Genomic DNA, 20,143 nt, shown 5'->3' with positions numbered 1-20,143 from the left:
CAGGCTGGCTTCGAATTCACAGAAATTCACCTGTTCCAGCCTCCCAAGTGGTGGGATTAAAGGTGTGCACCACGACTGCCTGCTTGTTTTCCTTTTTATTATTTAACCTGATTTTAAATTTAAATGTATTTCACTATGTTCCCCTCTTCCTCAAAGTCCTTGCAGATCTCCTCTTCATCCCTCTTTAAACCTTCTCAAAACACAAGCAAAAACCAAAGGAAACAATGGTCGCTGGGTCCTAACAGCTCCCTCAGAGAAGGGGATGAGAAAGTGTGGAGAGTATTGGGCAGTGTGGAAAAAGCAGGGAGTGTCCAATGGGTTTTTAGACTCCTAGAGCCTCCCCTTACTTGCTGGACTGAGAAGCACCATGTTTGGAGTTTAAAGGAGCTGGTATTTTGGCAGACTGTGACCTGAAATCATTTGCCCAATGAAATCCCTTATTGTATCTGGTGCATTGCATCCTAGCTTTTGCCTGGGGGCAGTTGTGCCAAAGATGGCCTGGTTTGCTGCATCCCCAGCAAGATCTATCTACTTGGGGGACCTTGGGTGGGTCATCAGTGCACTGCATGTCCACAAGGAGGGCATCCAGGGAAGCAATGAAGGCAGCAATGGGACCCTTACTGGGGTCAAGACCCACTTGTGAATGTCCTTATATCATATCATAATATGACTGCATTAGCCACTGGTAAAGGAGGTTCTTCTGTTTATGTGTTGCTTTCATTGGTTAATCAATAAAGAAACTGCTTGGTCTGATAGGGCAGAACTTAGGTAGGCAGAAAAGACAGAACTGAATTCTGAGAGGAAGGAAGAAGAGTCAAAGAGAGTTGCCATGGAGAATCCTGGTCAGACATGCTAATTCTTTCTCAGTAAGCCATGACCTGGTGGTTATATACAGATTAATAGAAACGGGTTAAATCAAGATGTGAGAGTTAACCAAGAAGAAGTTAGAGCTAATGGACCAAGCAGTAATTTAATTAATACAGTTTCTGTGTGATATTTCAGGTGTAAGCTAGCCAGGCAGCTGGGACAAACAAAGGGCCACGTGTGCTCCTCATGCAACAAGCCACCTTCTCCATAATAGAGAGTTCGTTCAGCTATGGGGATGGGAATCCAGGACTGGTTAACATATTTGTCCCATATTGACCAGAGAGGTTTCCGCTGGTCTTTGAGGCCTGAGATGGGTGGGGGTGGGAATGGCTGTGGCAGCTGGGGGGGGGGGGCATACTCCTGTGTGAGGAAATTTCTGCTTTCAGGGGCAGGTGGACATTGAAGCACTTAACTCCAAAAGTGCTGCAACAGGAGTGAAGCTGGCGGGGAAGCCCGATGTGACAACTTAACTGTGGCTGCTCTCTCCTCTGCAGGTTTCACGGGCATCATCAGTCTGTCTCCTCCTCATCCGATACCATAGAGAGATCCAACATGAAAGGGGTGGAAGTGATAGAGAAGCTACCCAGTTTATAGAGGGAGATATCAGGCAAACAACAGGCAGAGAGAAGATGGCAGTCAACGGGGGTAGAAAATTATGCTGGACCTTCATGTTTTATGGTTAGTGGGGGACTTCCATGTTTTTTTTTTAAGCTACAGCCATATGCCATCATGGTTTCTCCAGATGAGGGGTGGCAGTCAGGAGTCAAGACTTGATTCTCTCTCCTGGGGGATCAGCCAGGTGAACCAAAACAGAAAAAAAAAAAATGTGCCTTCCTAACCAGATGGGCAGACCAACATGAGAGACAACACAGAAGAAAGAAAAGGAGGGTCCCAATGTTTTCCTGACGAAAGGACTGATGGGCCTTCTCACTGAAATATGCTGTCTTGGGGGTGATGTCCAGTGCCACAGGTGCAGAGAGGGCGATGACTAGAACCTGTTCAGGCACCAGATGTTTCTGGGTCTTAACAGCTCCTTTGGGGGAGGAGGAGAGAAAGCATGGAATCAATAGCATAGACACCAGGAGTCAGGCAAAAGACCTACAATAGACTCATTTATTAAGCAAAGGGGAGAGCCTAATATACCCTCCTCCCAGCACCCAGGCTGTGTTTCTTTCTGATCCATTGAGACTGCATGGTGGCTCCTCACTGGCTAAGCATGATCAAGACATCTCACAGCAGCTGTTGCTAGGCCTGAAGGCAGAATCTAGGATGGCTCATCTCTCAGACTTATAGGCTTTATATTCCATCAAACAACAACAACAAAACCTCCTAAAACAAACAAAAAAACAAAATAAAACAATACCCCTTCAAAAATTCATCAAACTGTAACCAAGTAAATGTGCTTGTGCATGCACACATGCACGTGCTCTCTCTCTCTCTCTCTCTCTCTCTCTCTCTCTCTCTCTCTCTCTCATACACACACATACATACATACATACACACTAAAAATGACAGAACTGTAGGGTTCACTTTATGCTTGTCAACTACTCATATTCATTTTGTGTACTTGTGTTTCCTAGATCTTGAATATTTCACAGAACAGGGAATCAATAATTATTTTGAATTATTTACTTCATGATCTCATTTGTATGTAAACTATTAAGTTCCATTCTTTTGAGACTTTCATTATAGCCTTATAAATTACAAATAAATCTAGTCTCGTAATGAAGTGGAACCACATTTTCCACTGTTTAAGCAATACATATGTCTACATTCTCCCATGTCCAAATCCCCTTCCATAGATGTTGCTTACTCTACACCTGGTTGGACATCACTGAGCTACACACAATCCATCTTTTGCCCAATAGAAATGCGCCCAAAATATGTAGGAGTTTGGCACTTTTTTGTTTCTTGCAAATTTAATAAGTTTGCAGGCATGCAAAATGCAAGGGTTACACAAACACTGAGGCTTGCTCACAGACTGAGAAGGAAATCACTGAGGCCAGGCATCGGGTTGCTGTCTTTGCAGGAAATCCATAATAGAATGATTCATGATTCTCTGATGATCAAAGCTAAGCAAGAATAGAGATATCAGGATGTTAGATAAATTTCTTAAGAAATTTTGCAGGAACTAGTGAAGCCATATATATTTTTAAAAGTCTGTGTATCTGAGGTTTTGCTGATGCCAGGGGTCTAGACAGCCACCAAACACCATATTGGTGTCTGAGGGCCTTGCTGTAGCCACAGCTATACTGTTTAAAGTGGCTTGTGCTCCCATCTGGACCATGGTGATAGGTATGTTTCTGTGCAGCTAGGATCTGTGAAGATGTCAATGGCCCATATTACCACAGGGGATCGGAGGAACCATGTGTGTTGAAAGCTGAGGGCCATGCTGAGTCACCTATCCTCAATTGCACTGGGATAGCTGGCCCTGCCTCCTCAGTGGGCACTGCAGAAAGAGAGAAGGATCTGATCCCATGGGGGAACTGAACCCAGCAATCCAAAGAGAAGGTCTCACCCTTCATTACTTGAAGCACAGTTAATAAAAGCTCAGGGTGAAAAACTGGGGTTCATCCTGAAGATCCAAAAAGCAAAACAGCCAGTCACTGACTTTTAGCTCAATCTCAATCTGAAATAGCAATCCTGCCTCCTGAAATCTCAGAGTGAGACTATACATTGAGAGCTGTTTTCTCCAGTTTTATAATCCTCTCTAGGGCTGGAATTAAAGGTGTGCACCACTGTGATTAAAGGCACATACCACCCCGTTTCTATGGCAACCAGTGTGACTACTGGGATTAAAGATGTATGTTACAATAACCTGGTCTGTAAGGTTGACTAGTGGGACTGCTTAACACTTAGATCTTTAGGCATTCTTTATTCATTAAAATATAATTGAAATGCCACTACATTCGCCCTCTTTGTCTAAAAGAAGCCTATAACAAATATAAGAAATATATAGCAGTAGTACAATGACTATATACAATATATATAGGCAATAAATATATCAACAATGGCTAGTCCATTTGCATTTGACAAATTCAGAGAAAATATTTCATTTCTTATCTTGGTTAGTACAAAATTTTATACCTAATTTACTTTCTATTGTAACTTGCCTTCTGTGTCTGGTAAACTATAACTATTAATATAGCTATATATTATAACTATATATATATAAGTTATATGTGTATATATATAAGTTATATATATAGGGAACTATATATATAATATATATATATATATGCTATTTAATCTTCAACTCCCTCAGAGACACAAAAAGGAAATAATATTAGCTGAGTAAGCAGGAAGTATAAGCAAGTGACTTCCAAAAAATGTGAGTTATGACAGAAACATATGGCTGCCATGACAGTCACCCAAATTCCTCTGCAGTGTTGGGGCATCCATCTTTGGCCTACAGGTCTAGCATATTAGACAGATTTTTTTTCTGTGGAGCAGGATATTTTGTATGCTGCTTATCTAATTAGGACAGCATAATGTCAGTAGTTGAGATAGGGGCATTTTCTAGCCCAGTGGCTTACTTTAGTCACGAAGAAAGTAAACTCCATGTGGAATTTCTTCGATGCCCATTTTCTTCTCTGAGGTATATTGGAACTGCCAGAAACAGCACATTGTCATTAAAAAAAGAACCTAGATTATTGAAACATCTTAAATATCATATTCTGTAGATCTCTGAAGTGTTTGAAGATGACCTATCTATCTAAATTATGTCTTTGTTTGATCTTGAAAACATACCTAATGTGACTTCAACTTCAATTATACTAGGTGATTAATTGCTGGCCTATATTTCTTTATTATCTTAAACAGTTGATAACAATAATTTTTAATGACTTGAAATTTGCATGACATTGTTAAATGAGCTGTATAGGTACAATACCTTGAACAAGATTAGAAACGTATGTACAATGTGCTTTAACACAATTAATCTCAAATTTGTATACAATATATAAAAGTAAAACCAATGTAAAATATTTAAATCTAATAGTTGTTTTGAAAAAGTAGATCCAATAATCTATCTTTCTATCTTACCATATTTATATCTCCTTCTTTCTTTTTCTTTCTTTTTTCCTTTCTTTTTTTCTTCCTTCCTTTCTTTTTTCTTTCTTCCTTCCTTTCTTCTCTCTTTCTTTCTCTCTCTCTTTCTTTCTTTCTCTCTCTCTCTCTTTCTTTCTCTCTCTCTCTTTCTTTCTTTCTTTCTTTCTTAGACAGAATTTATCAGTAGCTATTGAGCCTGTCCTGGAACTTGCTCTGTAGACCAGGCTGACCTTGATCTCACAAAGATCTGTCTGCTTCTGCCTTCTGAGTGTATTCAAAACAAGAACCTTGAATTTAATTCTCTTTGTTTAGCTTTTTTTCTTTACCATTGTCAATAACAACTTGTTACCAACATATTAAACACAGACAAACATTCATAATCCATTTTGAGAGTGGAGGAATGTGGGCATAGTTTTCTAGGCTACTTCCTGCTGATTGGGGGCATAATCTTACAGGGACCCAAAGAAAATTTAGGATTATGGCTGGATCATTTCAGCCAGCAGTCTTGAAGCTGTCCTGGATGTAGAACTCAGAGGAAACTACAACAAATATACTCTGAAATGTTGAATCATCTGGGTTATTTTTTCCCATTGGAGTTTTTTTTATGAGGTCTTCTTTGATCAAACCTTAGTTTTCTTAACTCAGAATGAGTCCACAGCCACTCAAACCTTATTTTTCTTTACCAGGAATGAATCTTCAGAAACTCATTTCCTGTGGAAACAAAAGCAAAACTTCTTTTTCAAAGTAACATATTTTTTAATTAGATTTTGAAGTCAAGGCATCCCTAAAGTATATAAATAGAATTAATCCAGCAACATTTATAATCAAAAGTCTTTTTGCAGCTGTTGCTCCTTCCTCAGAAGTCAAATAATTCAAAGAGAACACAATAGCATACAGTATCCAGATTTTCTGTGTATTTTCCATCTTTACATGAAAGCTAAGCTGGGGCAGATGGAAGCTGGGAGCATTAGTTTATCTCCTGACCCAGGTACCTAGGTTTGGGTTCTGATTCCTACAGCTGTAAATCCAATCCCATCCCTGGCCAGGGCTGGTGGCTAAAAAGCCTCAGGCAAATGGCTTTTTCGTAAATTCGTGCCACAAAAAGTTGGGTGCCAAATGAAGCATGGTTAATAAAAGCTCAGGGTCAGAAACTGGGGTTCATCTTGAAGATCCAAAAAGCAAAACAGTCAGTCACTTGCTCTTACCTAGATCTCAGTCTGAAATGGCGATCCTACCTCCTGGAATCTCAAAATGAGACTGTGTGTTGAGAGCTGTTTCCTCCTGTTTTATAATCCTCTCTAGGGGCTGGGATTAAAGGTCTATACCACCCCACCATGGTTAAAGTTATGCAACACCCTGTTTCTATGGCAACTAGTGTGGCTACTGGGATTAAAGGTGTGTGTTACTATTACCTGGTCTGTAAGGCTGACCAGTGAAGGTGCGTGGTTGATCGGCAGTTATGATTCACCAGACAAGCTTTAATATATATAATTCAGTTTTAATAAAGGAAAGGAAAGGGAACTTACAAATCCAAGGTTCCAGCGAGGAGGGCAGGAAAACAAAGAGCAGGCGGGCCACAGGCCCGCAAGATTTTATAAGTCAATATTAGCCTAAGGGGGACACACCTTTAGACCAAGGGGGACATGCCTTTAGACCAAGGGGGATACGCCTTACAAAACAAGGTTTTTGGCTAGGCTTTCCCTTCATCTCCCCCTTTTGTCTAAATAAGACAGAACCAAACCAAATACAACTATATTCAATAGGAACAAATAATAAATATAAAATTACAAACAACAAACAATATTAAGAAGAAATATATAACAAAAGTTTTACTAAGCATTCTATTTCAAGGAGTCTAAATAATGTAGAGGGTAACTACAATTATCTAATCTTCAGCCCCATCAAAGATCTGAGAAGGGAAGTAATATTACTTAAGCAACCAGGAAGTACAAACAAGAAACTTCCAAAATGTGCAACAAATGACAGAGACAACTAACTACCTGGGCAGTCACCCAAAGTTTCGTTTTGCAATGTTGAGGCAACCAACTTTGGCTAAGGCCTAACACAACTGACATAACATTTTTCAAAGGCAAGGAACTTTTTGTAGAACTGTCCAACCCTGTCTTGGCAAGATAAGACAATCCTGTTTTTATCCATTTACGGATACTCTGAAACTCTGTCAGTGGTCGAGGTATGGGCTTTTTCTTTGCCTAAAGGCCACTTCTGCCAAGAAGAAGACAAGCTCCCAGTGGAGTGTCTTTGGTGCTCAGCATTCTCTCGGGAGTAGAGTGGTGTTGCCAGGAGTGATTGTGTCTCATAAGTACCAAACTCTAGGTTAGATTAAAGGCCATGTTCTACAGCTCTTCAAAGAGGTCGAAGATTATACTATCTATACTAAATATAATTTCTATGTATCTAAAAACCCTGAAAAACAACTGTGCAATAAATGAGGACAATATTCCCAAACGTAAACAATGTCATTATACAAATAATATCAGAGGTAGAAATGTACATTGCAATATGATAAATATCTCAATATAACAATTGTTTTAAACAGAGGTAGAAGCATACTCTCATACAATAGAGGTAGAAGCATACTCACATACAATGTTCAATATACAAGAATCAACACCAATGCAATTTTCTAATAACAATAATTCACAAATACCAATCATCCCATCAAACCAGGTAATCCCCCCCTTTTTTTTTTCATAAACACCCTTGAGTCCATATAATACCTTCCCCATCCCCTCAACCCTATACCAACTACTAAATGATGTCCCTAAACCAGAGGGCAAACTCTGTTGGGAGAGGGGGCATCGTCCTCTAAGATTGCTTCCAGCTGACATGGGGGTGACGTTCTTCTCAGGGGGTCCCATGAAAGCAAATGATGGTAAAATTCCCAGAATAACATTTGGTTGAGGAAATTGTAACTAGCCTCTGAGTGTTTTGAGGAGGTCCGGCCAGAGTGTTGTCAAAATTGTACACCATTTGAAACTGTCTTGTGTAGTTGGTACCAAAAAAAAAAAACAAAAAAAGTCTAATTTTAGCGCTATTAAAAACATCACGTCATAGTAACCAGGTGAAATTGATGTTGTGGGGCCCCATCTTCATCCTGGAAACTTCAAAGATTACTGAAGGAAAATTTGTTGTTACAGGAAAGGTAAACATTATCTACAAAGACATATACAGACATATATATTTGATGGAAGGTATAATAAAGACAGACACAGATAAGAGGAAAGGCAAAGAAAGTTTATCAAGTATCATCATCATCATCATCATCATCATCATCATCATCATTATTATTATTACTATTATTATTCTGTCCCATTTCATGGCTCCTGACCTGAGACAGAATCTCTGAGATATCTCTTATCAACAGGCTTGGAATTGAAGAGGGACTGAGCCATAGTCCAACTCCAAAACCAGCTCTATATACATATAAATAAAAGCACTGTATATATGTAAAAAATGTTTTATACTTACTAAACATATTCGGGTTCTGTGTTGATCCATATTAGGTTGTAACTAGTGTCCATGCATCAGTATTTAAATATCCAGGGTCCCTTAAGTTCTTTGAAGATGAGTGGTTTCCTGTGGAGATAAGAAAAGAACCCTGCCCCCAACCTATATGCTTTTCTTACCATCAGTATGATCATCATCCTTGTGAATTAATTAATTTTCTGTTCCAAGGGGCTTCTCCTCTTCAAACCGAACCTTTATTAATTTTGACGGTATCCACAATTTTTCCTCTCCTGTGGAGACAAGAGCAAAACCCCTTCCCCAACGCAGCACATCTCCTGGCTTCCATTGCGAGGTCAGCACATGCTTGAAATAAACTGGTTGATTTAATTCAGCAGACTTTTCCATTATCCAATGTCTTTCTGCAGCCGTTGTCCCCTTCTCATTAGCATTGAGAAAATTCAAGGTTAATAAAGCACTATGTAACCTATTTCTAGGGGTATTTTCCACCCCTTTCTGTTTGTTTAACATATCCTTTATAGTTCTATTTGATCTTTCTATGACTGCTTGACCTGTAGGATTGTATGGTATACCTGTAACATGCTTAATATTGTAATAAGCAAAAAACTGTTTCATTTTCCTAGAGACATAAGCTGGACCATTATCTGTCTTTATTTGTGTAGGTATACCCATGATGGCCATAACTTCTAATAAATGAGTGATTACTGAATCACCTTTTTCTGAGCTTAAAGCAGTTGCCCATTGAAAACCTGAATAAGTGTCAATGGTGTGGTGTACATATTTTAATTTGCCAAATTCTGCAAAGTGAAACACATCCATCTACCAGATTTCATTCCTTTGAGTGCCCTTTGGATTAGCCCCTGCAGGCAGTGGTGTTTGGTTATAAAAAGAGCAAGTAGGGCATTTCTTTACAATTTCCTTAGCTTGTTGCCATGTAATAGAAAACTCTTTCTTCAAGCCTTTGCTATTGACATGATGTTTTTTATGAAATTCAGAGGCCTGCAGCACACTACCAATCAACAATTGATCAATTTCTGCATTACCTTGTGCTAGAGGACCTGGCAGACCCGTATGGGATTGGATGTGTGTTATATACATAGGGCAAAGCCTGTTCCTGATCATGTCTTGTACCTGGATAAACAATGAGGTTAGTTCTGTATCATCAGGTATAAATTTAGCAGTTTCAATATGTAAGATTACTCTTTCTGCATATTGTGAATCAGTTACTATATTAAGCGGTTCTTTAAAATCCCTTACCACCATAAGAATGGCATATAATTCTGCCTTCTGGACAGAATCATAAGGGCTTTGTTCCACCTTACTCAAATCTTCTGATTTGTAACCTGCTTTCCCTGATTTATTAGCATCAGTATAAAATGTACGTGCTCCAGTTATCAGAGCATCACGGATGATTCGAGGGAGAATCCAAGAAGTTCTCTTTATAAAGTTAAGCCTCTTGCTTTTCGGATAGTTGTTATTGATTTCTCCCAAAAAAATTAGCGCAAGCTCTTTGCCATGGTTCGTTATCTTCCCACAACTTTTTTAGTTCATCAGCAGTGAAAGGCACTATAATTTCTGCTGAGTCTATGCCTGCTAGTTGACGAAGTCTCAAGGGGGACACGCCTTACAAAACAAGGTTTTTGGCTAGGCTTCCCCTTCAGACCAGTGGGACTGATTTACTCTCAAATCTTCAGGCAGTTTTTATTTATTATAATACAATTGAAATGCCTCTACAATTACTGGTGTAGGAGAACTGACCTAGAAAACATGGGTCTAAGACACCTGGATTTTCCCCTCGTCTGATTGGTGGTGGCCCAGATTGACCTGCTCAGCTATTACCATGACCCACATCCTGGACCTTGGATATTAAGCACACCTTAATATCTACCCCATCTATACCTGCTGGAGTGCCTGAATGCTCTGGTCCTGAGGAAGGATAAACATTAACTGCAGGATTCCTTGACTTGGGGCAACAGCAGGATATCCACGAGGAATTATGTTGTATCAGAGGTCTTGAACCAGACCAAAGACTCATTGCAATGAATATCTTGCAGGTAGGGCTGGATACTGTGCGGTACTCTATACCTCCCAATGCACTGGCATGAACAAAGAGGGGTTAGAAAGACTAAGGAGCCAGGTGCCTTTTTTGTTTGTTTACTTGTTTGTTTTGTTTTCAATTTAATTATGTGAGACCATGATGCAGCGGTGAGTGTCAGTTATGGAAGGACTGGGAAGTGTGTGGGACTGGGGTACATGATGTGAAATTTCCTAAGAATTAATTAAAAAGTATGGTTTTTTTTTGTTTTGTTTTGTTTTAAAGGCCACATGGGCCACAAATGGCAGGATCAAATGCTTAACTGGCGAGATCCCTAGATGCTAGGCATATAGCTACAGGTTTAGTGTTTGTCCGGTTGAGTTTTAGTCTGGCTTCAGTCTAATCCCTCCTTTGTTTTCTTTCATTTCTTTGTTTTGTGTAACATGAAGGGGGCCAGACCTGATTATTTGGGTTTCTGTCCCGCCCGGTACCCCACAACTATTTAGCCCCAAAGAAAATCACACAGAGATCTCTATAATTTATAAAGCTGATTGTCCCATTAGCTCTAGCCTCTCACTGGCAACTTTTACATCTTAATTAACCCATTTTTTTGAACTATGTTAGCCATGTGGCTCAGTACCTTTTTCAGTGGTTGCAGATCACATCCTGCTGCTTCGGTGATCTGGGCAGGAGTGGGAGGAATCAACTTCCTCCTTCCCAGAGTTCTCCTGTTCTCATTACATCATTTCTACTTCCTGTCTGGTTTTTCCACCTTTACCTCCTATCTGGCCAATCAGTGTTTATTTAAAACATGATTGACAGAATACAAACAATTTTCCCGGACCAGTTTTGGAGTTGGAATGTTTCTTGTGCTACTGTAAATAGCAACTCTGTCATTTTGGATTTATAGGGGCTTGCTTTCTGGAGCCTAGACACAGATCATCATCACAGCAGGGGCTTGAACTTTTGACCAGTGTGGAAACTGAGGGCAATGGGGGTAAGCAGGGAGAAATGAAGGGAGGGTAAACCATGATTGGGATGCATTCTATAAGAGAAGATTCTATTTATACTTAAAAAACCCAAACAAACAAACAAAGAAAACACTTGCAGAGAAAATAAGTGGAGTTGTAATTATTACATGGGTATGAGACATTGAGTGAAAGGGGAATGATGTCAAATTTAGAATATGTGGTCTCATACCGTAACATTATTACTCCTGGTAGGAATTTTAGGCTATGCATCTTGAGGAAGTAGTTCATTGGGCAGCGTTTTAAGGCTTGCACCATGTCACAAGCCCTGTCATTCTCTGCTTCTGCTCTCTGCCCAGCACGAAGTGAATACCTTCTACCACATATTACTGGCAACATGATTTACTTATGATTGTGTTACAGCCCCATACACACAGAATCAAGTGACCTTGCAATGATGACTCTATAACTATAAGCTCAAACAAATTGACCACCCTCCTAAATTTGTTTTGTCAGGTATTGTGATCACAGATTTTGAAAGACAAGTAATGCAGTGGCCCAATAATATAGTTAAGGACAGACATGGATGATGGGATACTTAAGGTGAGACTCTGAGAATTTTGGGTAACTGGCTACTCTTGTATTCCTTTAGGACCTAGTTCAGAAAATCAGTCATAGTAAAATAAAAACATTACCCAAAGAGCTTGGGAGTGAAGTATGAAGACTTGATAATCTTGTGAGTTGTGTGACCTTGTAGTATTGATACTGACAGACTAAAATTGTTAGTGGAACATACACAAAAGTTATTTTCCAATACATGATGTCAGGAAGACAAAATTTAGCAGTGTTTCAAAGGGTCTGATATGAACCTACTCATCCTTTGATTATAACAACAACTCTGCACTTAAAACTGAGGTTTATATCCTGGAATCCAGAAACCTCTGACTTGGACCCTGTTGCTGGCATTTCTGTAATTTACTCTGATTTTGTCCCTTGTTTCCTACATACAGAAAACAAAACAAAACAAATCTGTTATTTACTTAACTAGTACTTTTTGCTATAATGTTGCTCAGTGTTTGTCTCTGGCTGGCACCAGGCAAGTGTCAGATAAATGGTTTTTATTTGATCGTTAACTAGGATTATATGTAAAGGAGAGAGCAATAGTATTCTTCCCTCCCATTATTATTTACCATTTGGCATCAATTCTTCTATCCATACTCCCATTTACCCAAACAGTTCAAAATTTTGAGATACTCATATGCATTTACAGGTAATATTTTAGTCTTGATAGGGGCAATAAATGCTGTCTAACCCAAGAGAAACTTAGTCATTTGATGTATTTTTCATTTCTCTAAAAAGGAATTGTCTTTCTCTGAATGAAAGATTTTGTCTGCTTCCTTTCATAAGTCAGGCTCACAGCTCAACAAAGTGGGCATGAGCTTTACTAAGCTTGATAGAATGCTTTGTTGACAGAAAGAATTGAGGTGAGCCCTTCAGGATTGGTAGTTCTCTGTAGAAGTTCAATTAATAAGTGAAGTATAATTGATTATGTTGGGACTTCATTATTCAGTAACTCTACTATATGTGGTCTCCATCTCCCAATCATTTTGCTTAGCACATTCTATTTCATGACAATGTAAAAAGTGGTATACAGGCAATAGGAACTACACTTCACAGTCTGAATTTTCATCTTCTTACAAAGTAAGTGTGATGTTATTTCACAATATAAGACAATGGGGGCCACACTGAATTCTCAGTTATGCAGTCACTACTGTAACTTAACTGAGGCTGTATGCTGTACTGTGTGGTCAGCATTCTAAAATAGTTTATACACCTTTTATTGTGACTACACTATGTCCATCAGGGAGCATTCATGAGATGTTAGCATTTAATTATGAAAATGGACCCTTCACTGGATGATTCTTGGTAGATAAAATTTACATTAAATGTTCTGGGAACATGTAAAGTAGGCACAGGTACATTCTGAGGGATCACATTTAAAGAGTTAGAAGAATGACAAATACTTGAGGAATCGTTGTGTTTACAGAGAAATCACATAACACAAAAATCAGCACAGGAGGTCTAGTTGGTCCCCACCCCCGGGAGACCTCTGTGTCTTTGAGACCAGGCTGGTCTATACACCTAGAACAGCTAAGGCTATATAAAGAAATGTTGTCCACCCTCCCCCAAAAAGAAAATCAATAGTGGATCTGCTAAGAGACTTTGTCACTTATATTTCATTATAAAACACAGGGAGATATAAAAGAAGTCTGTTCTTCAAACAATGAAGGAAGTGGTAAGTTAATGTACTCTACATTTTATTTAAATATGACTTGGATATTATGGATGCCAATTTGTGTTATGAAGAAAGATGCAGATTCAAATCTGTCTTGTAATTTACATGGTAAATCTGACTTTGTTCAGCTACAATTTTGATTTTTTTTATTTATTTTCAAGACTGAGACACTTCTTAAAAAATACATGTCTGAGGGCTGCTTTCACTTCCTTATTTCTCAGGCTGTAGATCATTGGGTTGAGTGTGGGTGTCACAAGATTGTTTAAAATTTGGATTATTGCACTAAGCAATGGACTGGGACTGGGCTGCAGGTAGATGACGATGACTGGTCCATAAACACAGATGATGGCAGTGAGGTGGGCACTGCAGGTGGAAAACGCTTTCTGCCTTCCTTCTTTTGAGCGGATTTTTGAGATGGAGATCCCAATTCGAGTGTAGGACACAATGATGAGAAAAAAACAAATGAGAGACAAAAGACCAACATTTGTAAAGCCTACCTTCTGTGCTAGAGAGGGGTCCTCACAGGCCAGCAGTAGCACTGCAGGCATGTCACAGAAGTAATAATCAACCTCACTGGGTCCACAGTAGGGCAACTGGAAAGTGAGGGAGGTTAAGATAACAGAGTGCACACAGCCACTCATCCAGGTCCCTGTGGCCAAGACACAGCACACTCTGTGGTTCATGATGACTGTGTATCTCAGAGGGAAGCATATGGCAACAAAGCGGTCATAGGCCATCACTGTGTACAGGAAACACAATGTGCAACCCAGACAATGATAGAAAAAGTGTTGTACAATGCAGCCCTGGAAAGAGATTCCTCGACCCTGTCCTGAAAGATATGACAACATCTTTGGAGCTGTAGTGGAACAGAAACCCAGGTCAAAGATGGAGAGGTTTCCCAAGAAGAAGTACATGGGAGTGTGGAGTCTCTGGGAGGATATGACCGCAGTAAGGATGAGGAAGTTTCCCAGGAGGGCACAGGCATACAGGGCTGAGAAGAGGAGGAACAGGACCTTCTCCAGGCCTGCTGTCTCAGGGATGCCCAGCAGGGTGAATTCTGTCACCATAGTGTGGTTTTGCATGTTTAGCTCCTGAGACTCTGTGGGAAGAAATTCTTGGTAAAATTTAATATGTATGTGGCTTAGATCATTTTTAAACCACTAGAGCAGAAGAGAAAAGACAGTTATATTTACAGAGAAATGTTCTGCACATAATTTCCCTTCTTGTCAATAGGTTACTTTTCTGTATTTAGGCTCTTAATTGCAGATAAAGCACCTTAAAAGTCTCAACCAGATGGTAACTTACAGAGCAATTGTAGATAGTATCCTCACCAATCTTACCCAGAAAGTAACATCCAATGCTACTCTCCTCCACGCTCAAATTCATAAGAATGATCCCATTCCATAGGCTCTATTGTGATTCTAAAATAAGCACAAAGTCTCCAGAAATGGACTTGTAGGGAGGGTAGAGGAGCATTTGAGGTTGCTTTTTTGAATTCCACACCCTTAGTCTAAAATATGCAATCAATTAGAATTTGAAGAGTGTTCTTATTCATTTTTTCATTGCTATAAAATTTCAGGGATTGGATATAATTATAAAGGGGAGACATTTACTAACCTCACAGATCTGGAGTCGAGGATAAATGGATAACTCAAAATTGCGGATGAAAATAACATGTGTGTGACCCAATAGACACACATCCTTCTTGCTCCTCCAATTCTGAAATAAAAAATAGGAAATGAATTTCATTTATTGTCTTGTTAGACAATGTCGAATTTCAGGATTCGACAAAAATACTTCTTACCAGGGTAGTGGCATGGAAATTAAAGAAATATAAGTAAAGAATATGAAGACACATAAAAATAATAAGACAGAAAACAGAGAAAGTATCCGGAGGGCATTCCAGTGACTGAAATCCTGAAATTCGACCATTTTTAATTGTCCCCTGCTTTTATACTTAATGTAAACTGGGGGAGAAGGTAACAAAAGATTTTATTAACATGATACAAAGGGTAACTAACACAGTACTCTGAGATATCCACTCATTAGCATTCTGTTTTCTAGGTAGCAAAGTTGCACTAGGTCACTGTAGCTGACAGCCCTCCCCTAGGCGACCTCACAGTTACTAAATAAAGGAGCAGAGGTACATTTGCATATCCTGACCACCTTCGGGATGGCATTGAGCTACCTTAATCTCAAAAGAGCCAGGCAACCACTTCCTGAGTTATGAGGTACAATTATGCCTATCAGTCTCCAAATTCTCTGACTGTTGGACAAGGTAGAAATGGGCCTGCAATTTTCAGTCTTCACATATTTCCACAGTGGATGAGAAGATTTTCCCTTAAATAGTATGATGGGGCAACTGCTGGGCTATCTAAGATATGTGTTCAAGACGGCAACATCAGAGATAGGGCAGGCAGTGGGATGCAGGAGTGGGAGTTCCTATGACTTCTTTTCTTTTCAACTTTTTTTTTATTAAAAATTTCCGCCTCCTCCCCGCCTCCCAATTACCCCCCTCCCTCCTCCACTCCCCCTCCCTCTCCTGTCCAGAGAGCAGTAAGGGTTCCCTGCCCTGTGGGAAGTCCAAGTTCCTCCCCCCTGGATCTAGGTCTAGGAAGGTGAACATCCAAAGAGGCCAGGACCCCCAAAGCCAGTATGAATAGTAGGGTCCAAATCCAGTGTCATTTTCCTTGGCTTCTTAGCAGCCCTCATTGTCTGCCATGTTCAGGGAGACCGGTTTTATCTCATGCTTTTTCAGTCCCAGTCCAGCTGGGCTTGGTAAACTCCGAATGGATCAGCCCCACCATCTCAGTGGGTGGGAGCACTCCTCGCAGTCCAGACTTCGTTGCTCATGTTTTCCTTCCTTCTGCTCCTCATTTGGACCTTGGGCGCTCAGTTCGGTGCACCAATGTGTGGCTCTGTCTTTATCTCCCTCCATCGCCAGATGAAGGTTCCCTCATGGTCCTGACTTTCTTTCTCATGTTCTCCCTCCTTTTGCTCCTCGTCAGGACCTTGGGAACTCAGTCCAGTATTCCAATGTGGGGCTCTGTCTCTAGCTCCATCCCTCGGCAGATCAAGATTCTATGGTGATATGCAAGATAATCATCAGTATGGCTATAGGATCTGGCCTTTTCCAACTCCCTCTCCTCAGCTGCCCACGGAACTAGCTGGGGCGTCTCATTGGATACCTGGGAACCCCTCTAGAGTCAAGTCTCTTAATAATCCTAAAATGGCTCCATTAATTAGGATATATGCTTCCCTGCTCCCATATCCACCCTTCCTATATCCCAAGCATCCCATTCCCCCAAGCTCTCCCTATCCTCCCCTTCACGCTTTGCTCTCCCCATCTCCCCTTGCCCCCTTGAAACTGCATCTGTAACCTAGGAGCTGGGTTAGTGATTACCAGTATTGTGGAGATCCGCTAAAGTACCTGGGTGACATGGCTATGACTAAGTACATAACCACTGTTCAAAAGGAGTGTGGATAGGATCGTGTCTAGTTCCAGAAGCATAATATGGTATACAATTGTAATCAGATGAGTGTGGACAGGCAATGCACGTGCAAATACTCCCAGACCAAAGTGGTCCTTGGCAAATCATTACCAAATGATGCTTGTGGGACTCAGTCAGGAACTGCATCAAGGCTGATTTGGTAAACGTCATCTTCTCTGTCTTTGGCATGGGATGGGGTAGCATCTGTGTTTCACCGCAATCTATCTATTGTAGTTCAAAGATGGAATTTTCCCACTAAATTTACATACTCAGGGAAAAGACATCCAATGGCGATCTCTAGTGAGATGCAGTACATAGACATAATGAAATAAATGTACCAAATCTTATTTCTCAACCCTAGCTTTTTCTTCTCCAGTATCCCAGGGCATGCAACCATAGCTTTAGCATCTTGCCCTGTGTGCCACATTGAAACATTTTGAGCCTTTCTGGGATATTCCTACTATGAATTCTAGATAAGGAACAGCTACAGAATTATCTAGATACCAAACTGATTGTCATCTGAAAACTTTTTTTTTTTTTTTTTTTTTTTTGGTAAAACATTGAAGTACAGTGATGGATTTTCTTACCTGACAATCTGGAATTCACTGAATCAGTGGTATCTGGATAGTTCACGAAGAAGCCACTGGGGAACCCACCAGAGCAGATGCTTGCCCCAAGAGAAGGCCAGCAAAGAGATACTGAGCACTTCTGCTGTGCCCAACTGAAAACTCCTAAAAGTCATCATTATAATACTGCCATTGTGGTGCCATTTGTGGAGAGCCCAAAGGCTGTCCTCCTCAAAATAGTTTTATGCTAGAGGTATTAAGTTTCACAGTTGAGATGACATTATCATGGAGGAATTGATAATAAAAATGACAAAATTAGGAAGAAATCTTAAATAGCCATGCTCTGAAAACACCAATTGTGCTCTAGGTTGTAATAGCAGCACCATGCTCTGAAAACAAAACAAAAGAGAAGAAAACAAAAAAAAACCCTGTTGTTCCTGGTTGTGACAGCATCAAGCTTGTAACACAGTATGAAGAAAAGAGAATTTGAACTTGGGCTCCGGCCAGGTTCAACCACCAATAGTTGGTTGCAGGGACCAGATACTAACTTCTCTTACTACAGGTGGAGAAATGGAGGGGTTAAAATAGAGTTAGCAGTGAAGTCGGTGGACATCCAAGACCTATTTGCAGCACTTATTATCAGTTGTTTCCTGAACAATTCATTAATATTATGAGTTCTATGGCAAGATGATGAGTTGTGTGAAACCACACTGCAGAACACATAAAGAGCAGCTCCAGGAGAGGCTGGCAATTAGAAACAAGAGTATCTTAGCAAACTAGGTGAGCATTTGAGAGCCGTGATGCTAATCCATATGAGAGTCTATATGTTATTTGAGGTTTCTAATACTGAGAACTCTGGCATGGAAATAGTAAAGGTATATTTTATAGGACTGGTGTATGTAAGTATAGAGACGGTAGTCATGAAGAGGGCATCACAGAGATGCCTTCTAAGTATCATGTCCTATAAACATCTTGCATTTTCTTTTGAAATAGGGAAACTGAAGTGTGTGGTACCAGAGAAGGAGAGCAATCCCATTCTAAGAAGAGCAGGAGTGTGAAGTAAGATTGATTTGACACTGGGAAGGGATCAATAAGGTCACAGCTGTCTCCAATCTTCAACCAGGAGATGTGTGTGGGTTGAGGATTATAGATAGAGGAAATCTCCTTGTTTTTCACTAAGACCCTGAATTTCTTTTTATCTTTTTCAATATTATTTTTATTGAGCTATACATTTTCCCCTACTCCCCTTGTTTCCTCCCCTCTCTCCTTCTATTCTGTTCCATGATCCCCATACTCCCAATTTACTCAGATCTTATCTTTTTCTTCTTCCTTTGTAGATCCATTTATGTTTCTCTTAGGGTCACCTTTGTTGTCTAGGTTCTCTGGGAATTGTGACCCCCCCCCCTTGGATTTCTTTTTCATAGGTCAGGTCTAGTTACCTCTACAGTTGGCTATAGAGTTACTTAGGAGGACTAGATACCTGTGTAGTTGACTATAGTGTTACTTCGGAAGAGTGAGGGATTGTAGAGTCAGAAGAACAAAGTGTTATAGGCATACCAACATATCCAGATATTCTATTTTGTGTTTATTAATTTCCTTATTTAAAGTCAAGGAATTGAACATGTGTGGTAGGGGCAAAGCTTTATAGGAAAAGAATGTTTTTTGGAGATTTTGCTGTCCTTTGACATCTCTACGTGTTTGATAATTATATTCTTTAACAGGTTTATAATCAGGAGTGAAAAATACAATTACTGTATTGTATCAAAACAGAAATTAATCTAAAAGACAAATTTAATTTAAATTTACAGGGAATTTAATGTAATTTGGGGCTGGTTGTTTGACCTTATACTACTATCTTACAGTAGTAAAATGGTAAGATCATTTCATTTATTTTAGTAATAGGATAAAATAGATTACAATAAAACAACAACTAGCACTTTGGAATTAGACAAAACATACAAACACAAGGAAAAGAACCAAAGACAAGGCTCAGGAAACAGAGGCCTACTGGTTCACACATTTAGGAATTCCAGGAAAAAAAAAGAAAATGGATGCCATACTATACACAAAAGACCTGGGGCAAACCCATCTTGACACTGTGCTTGGTGCTTCATTCTCTGTGAGTTCAAAGAAGCTTTGCTCATGCTAATGTAGAGGTTCTTATTGCCTTGGTACTGCTCATTTCTTACTGCTCTTAACATTCCTATTGTCTCTTTGTTTCTTGGGGCTCCCTGACCCTAAAGGAAAGGATTTGATGGAGACATCCTGCCTAAGGCTGAGTATTTTAAATCTTTCATTCTCACATAAGGTTTGACTGTGGGTCTCTATTTTTATCCCCATTTGCTTCTGGAGAAAGCTAAGAAAGAGAGTTTGAAATACTGTTA

At 39.8% G+C, this 20,143-nt stretch overlaps 1 protein-coding gene across 1 annotated transcript; it reads right to left on the bottom strand.

The window, feature by feature from the left end:
• Positions 1 to 13,848: 13,848 nt before the first annotated feature.
• On the bottom strand, positions 13,849 to 14,784 carry LOC119810073 (putative olfactory receptor 10D4). Its single transcript, XM_038323389.1, has one exon. It carries the CDS (start codon positions 14,782 to 14,784, stop codon positions 13,849 to 13,851), a length of 936 nt encoding a protein of 311 aa, XP_038179317.1.
• Positions 14,785 to 20,143: the final 5,359 nt, after the last annotated feature.

This window comes from Arvicola amphibius, chromosome 3 (genome assembly GCF_903992535.2).
Source record: "Arvicola amphibius chromosome 3, mArvAmp1.2, whole genome shotgun sequence".
In the NCBI taxonomy this organism is placed as follows: domain Eukaryota; kingdom Metazoa; phylum Chordata; class Mammalia; order Rodentia; family Cricetidae; genus Arvicola; species Arvicola amphibius.
Note: the sequence above shows the minus strand (reverse complement) of the source record. Positions and strands in the feature narration are given on the sequence as shown.

Excerpts from the sequence above, each read along its gene's own strand:
- LOC119810073 (XM_038323389.1), bottom strand. The coding sequence starts at position 14,784 with ATGCAAAACCACACTATGGTGACAGAATTCACCCTGCTGGGCATCCCT.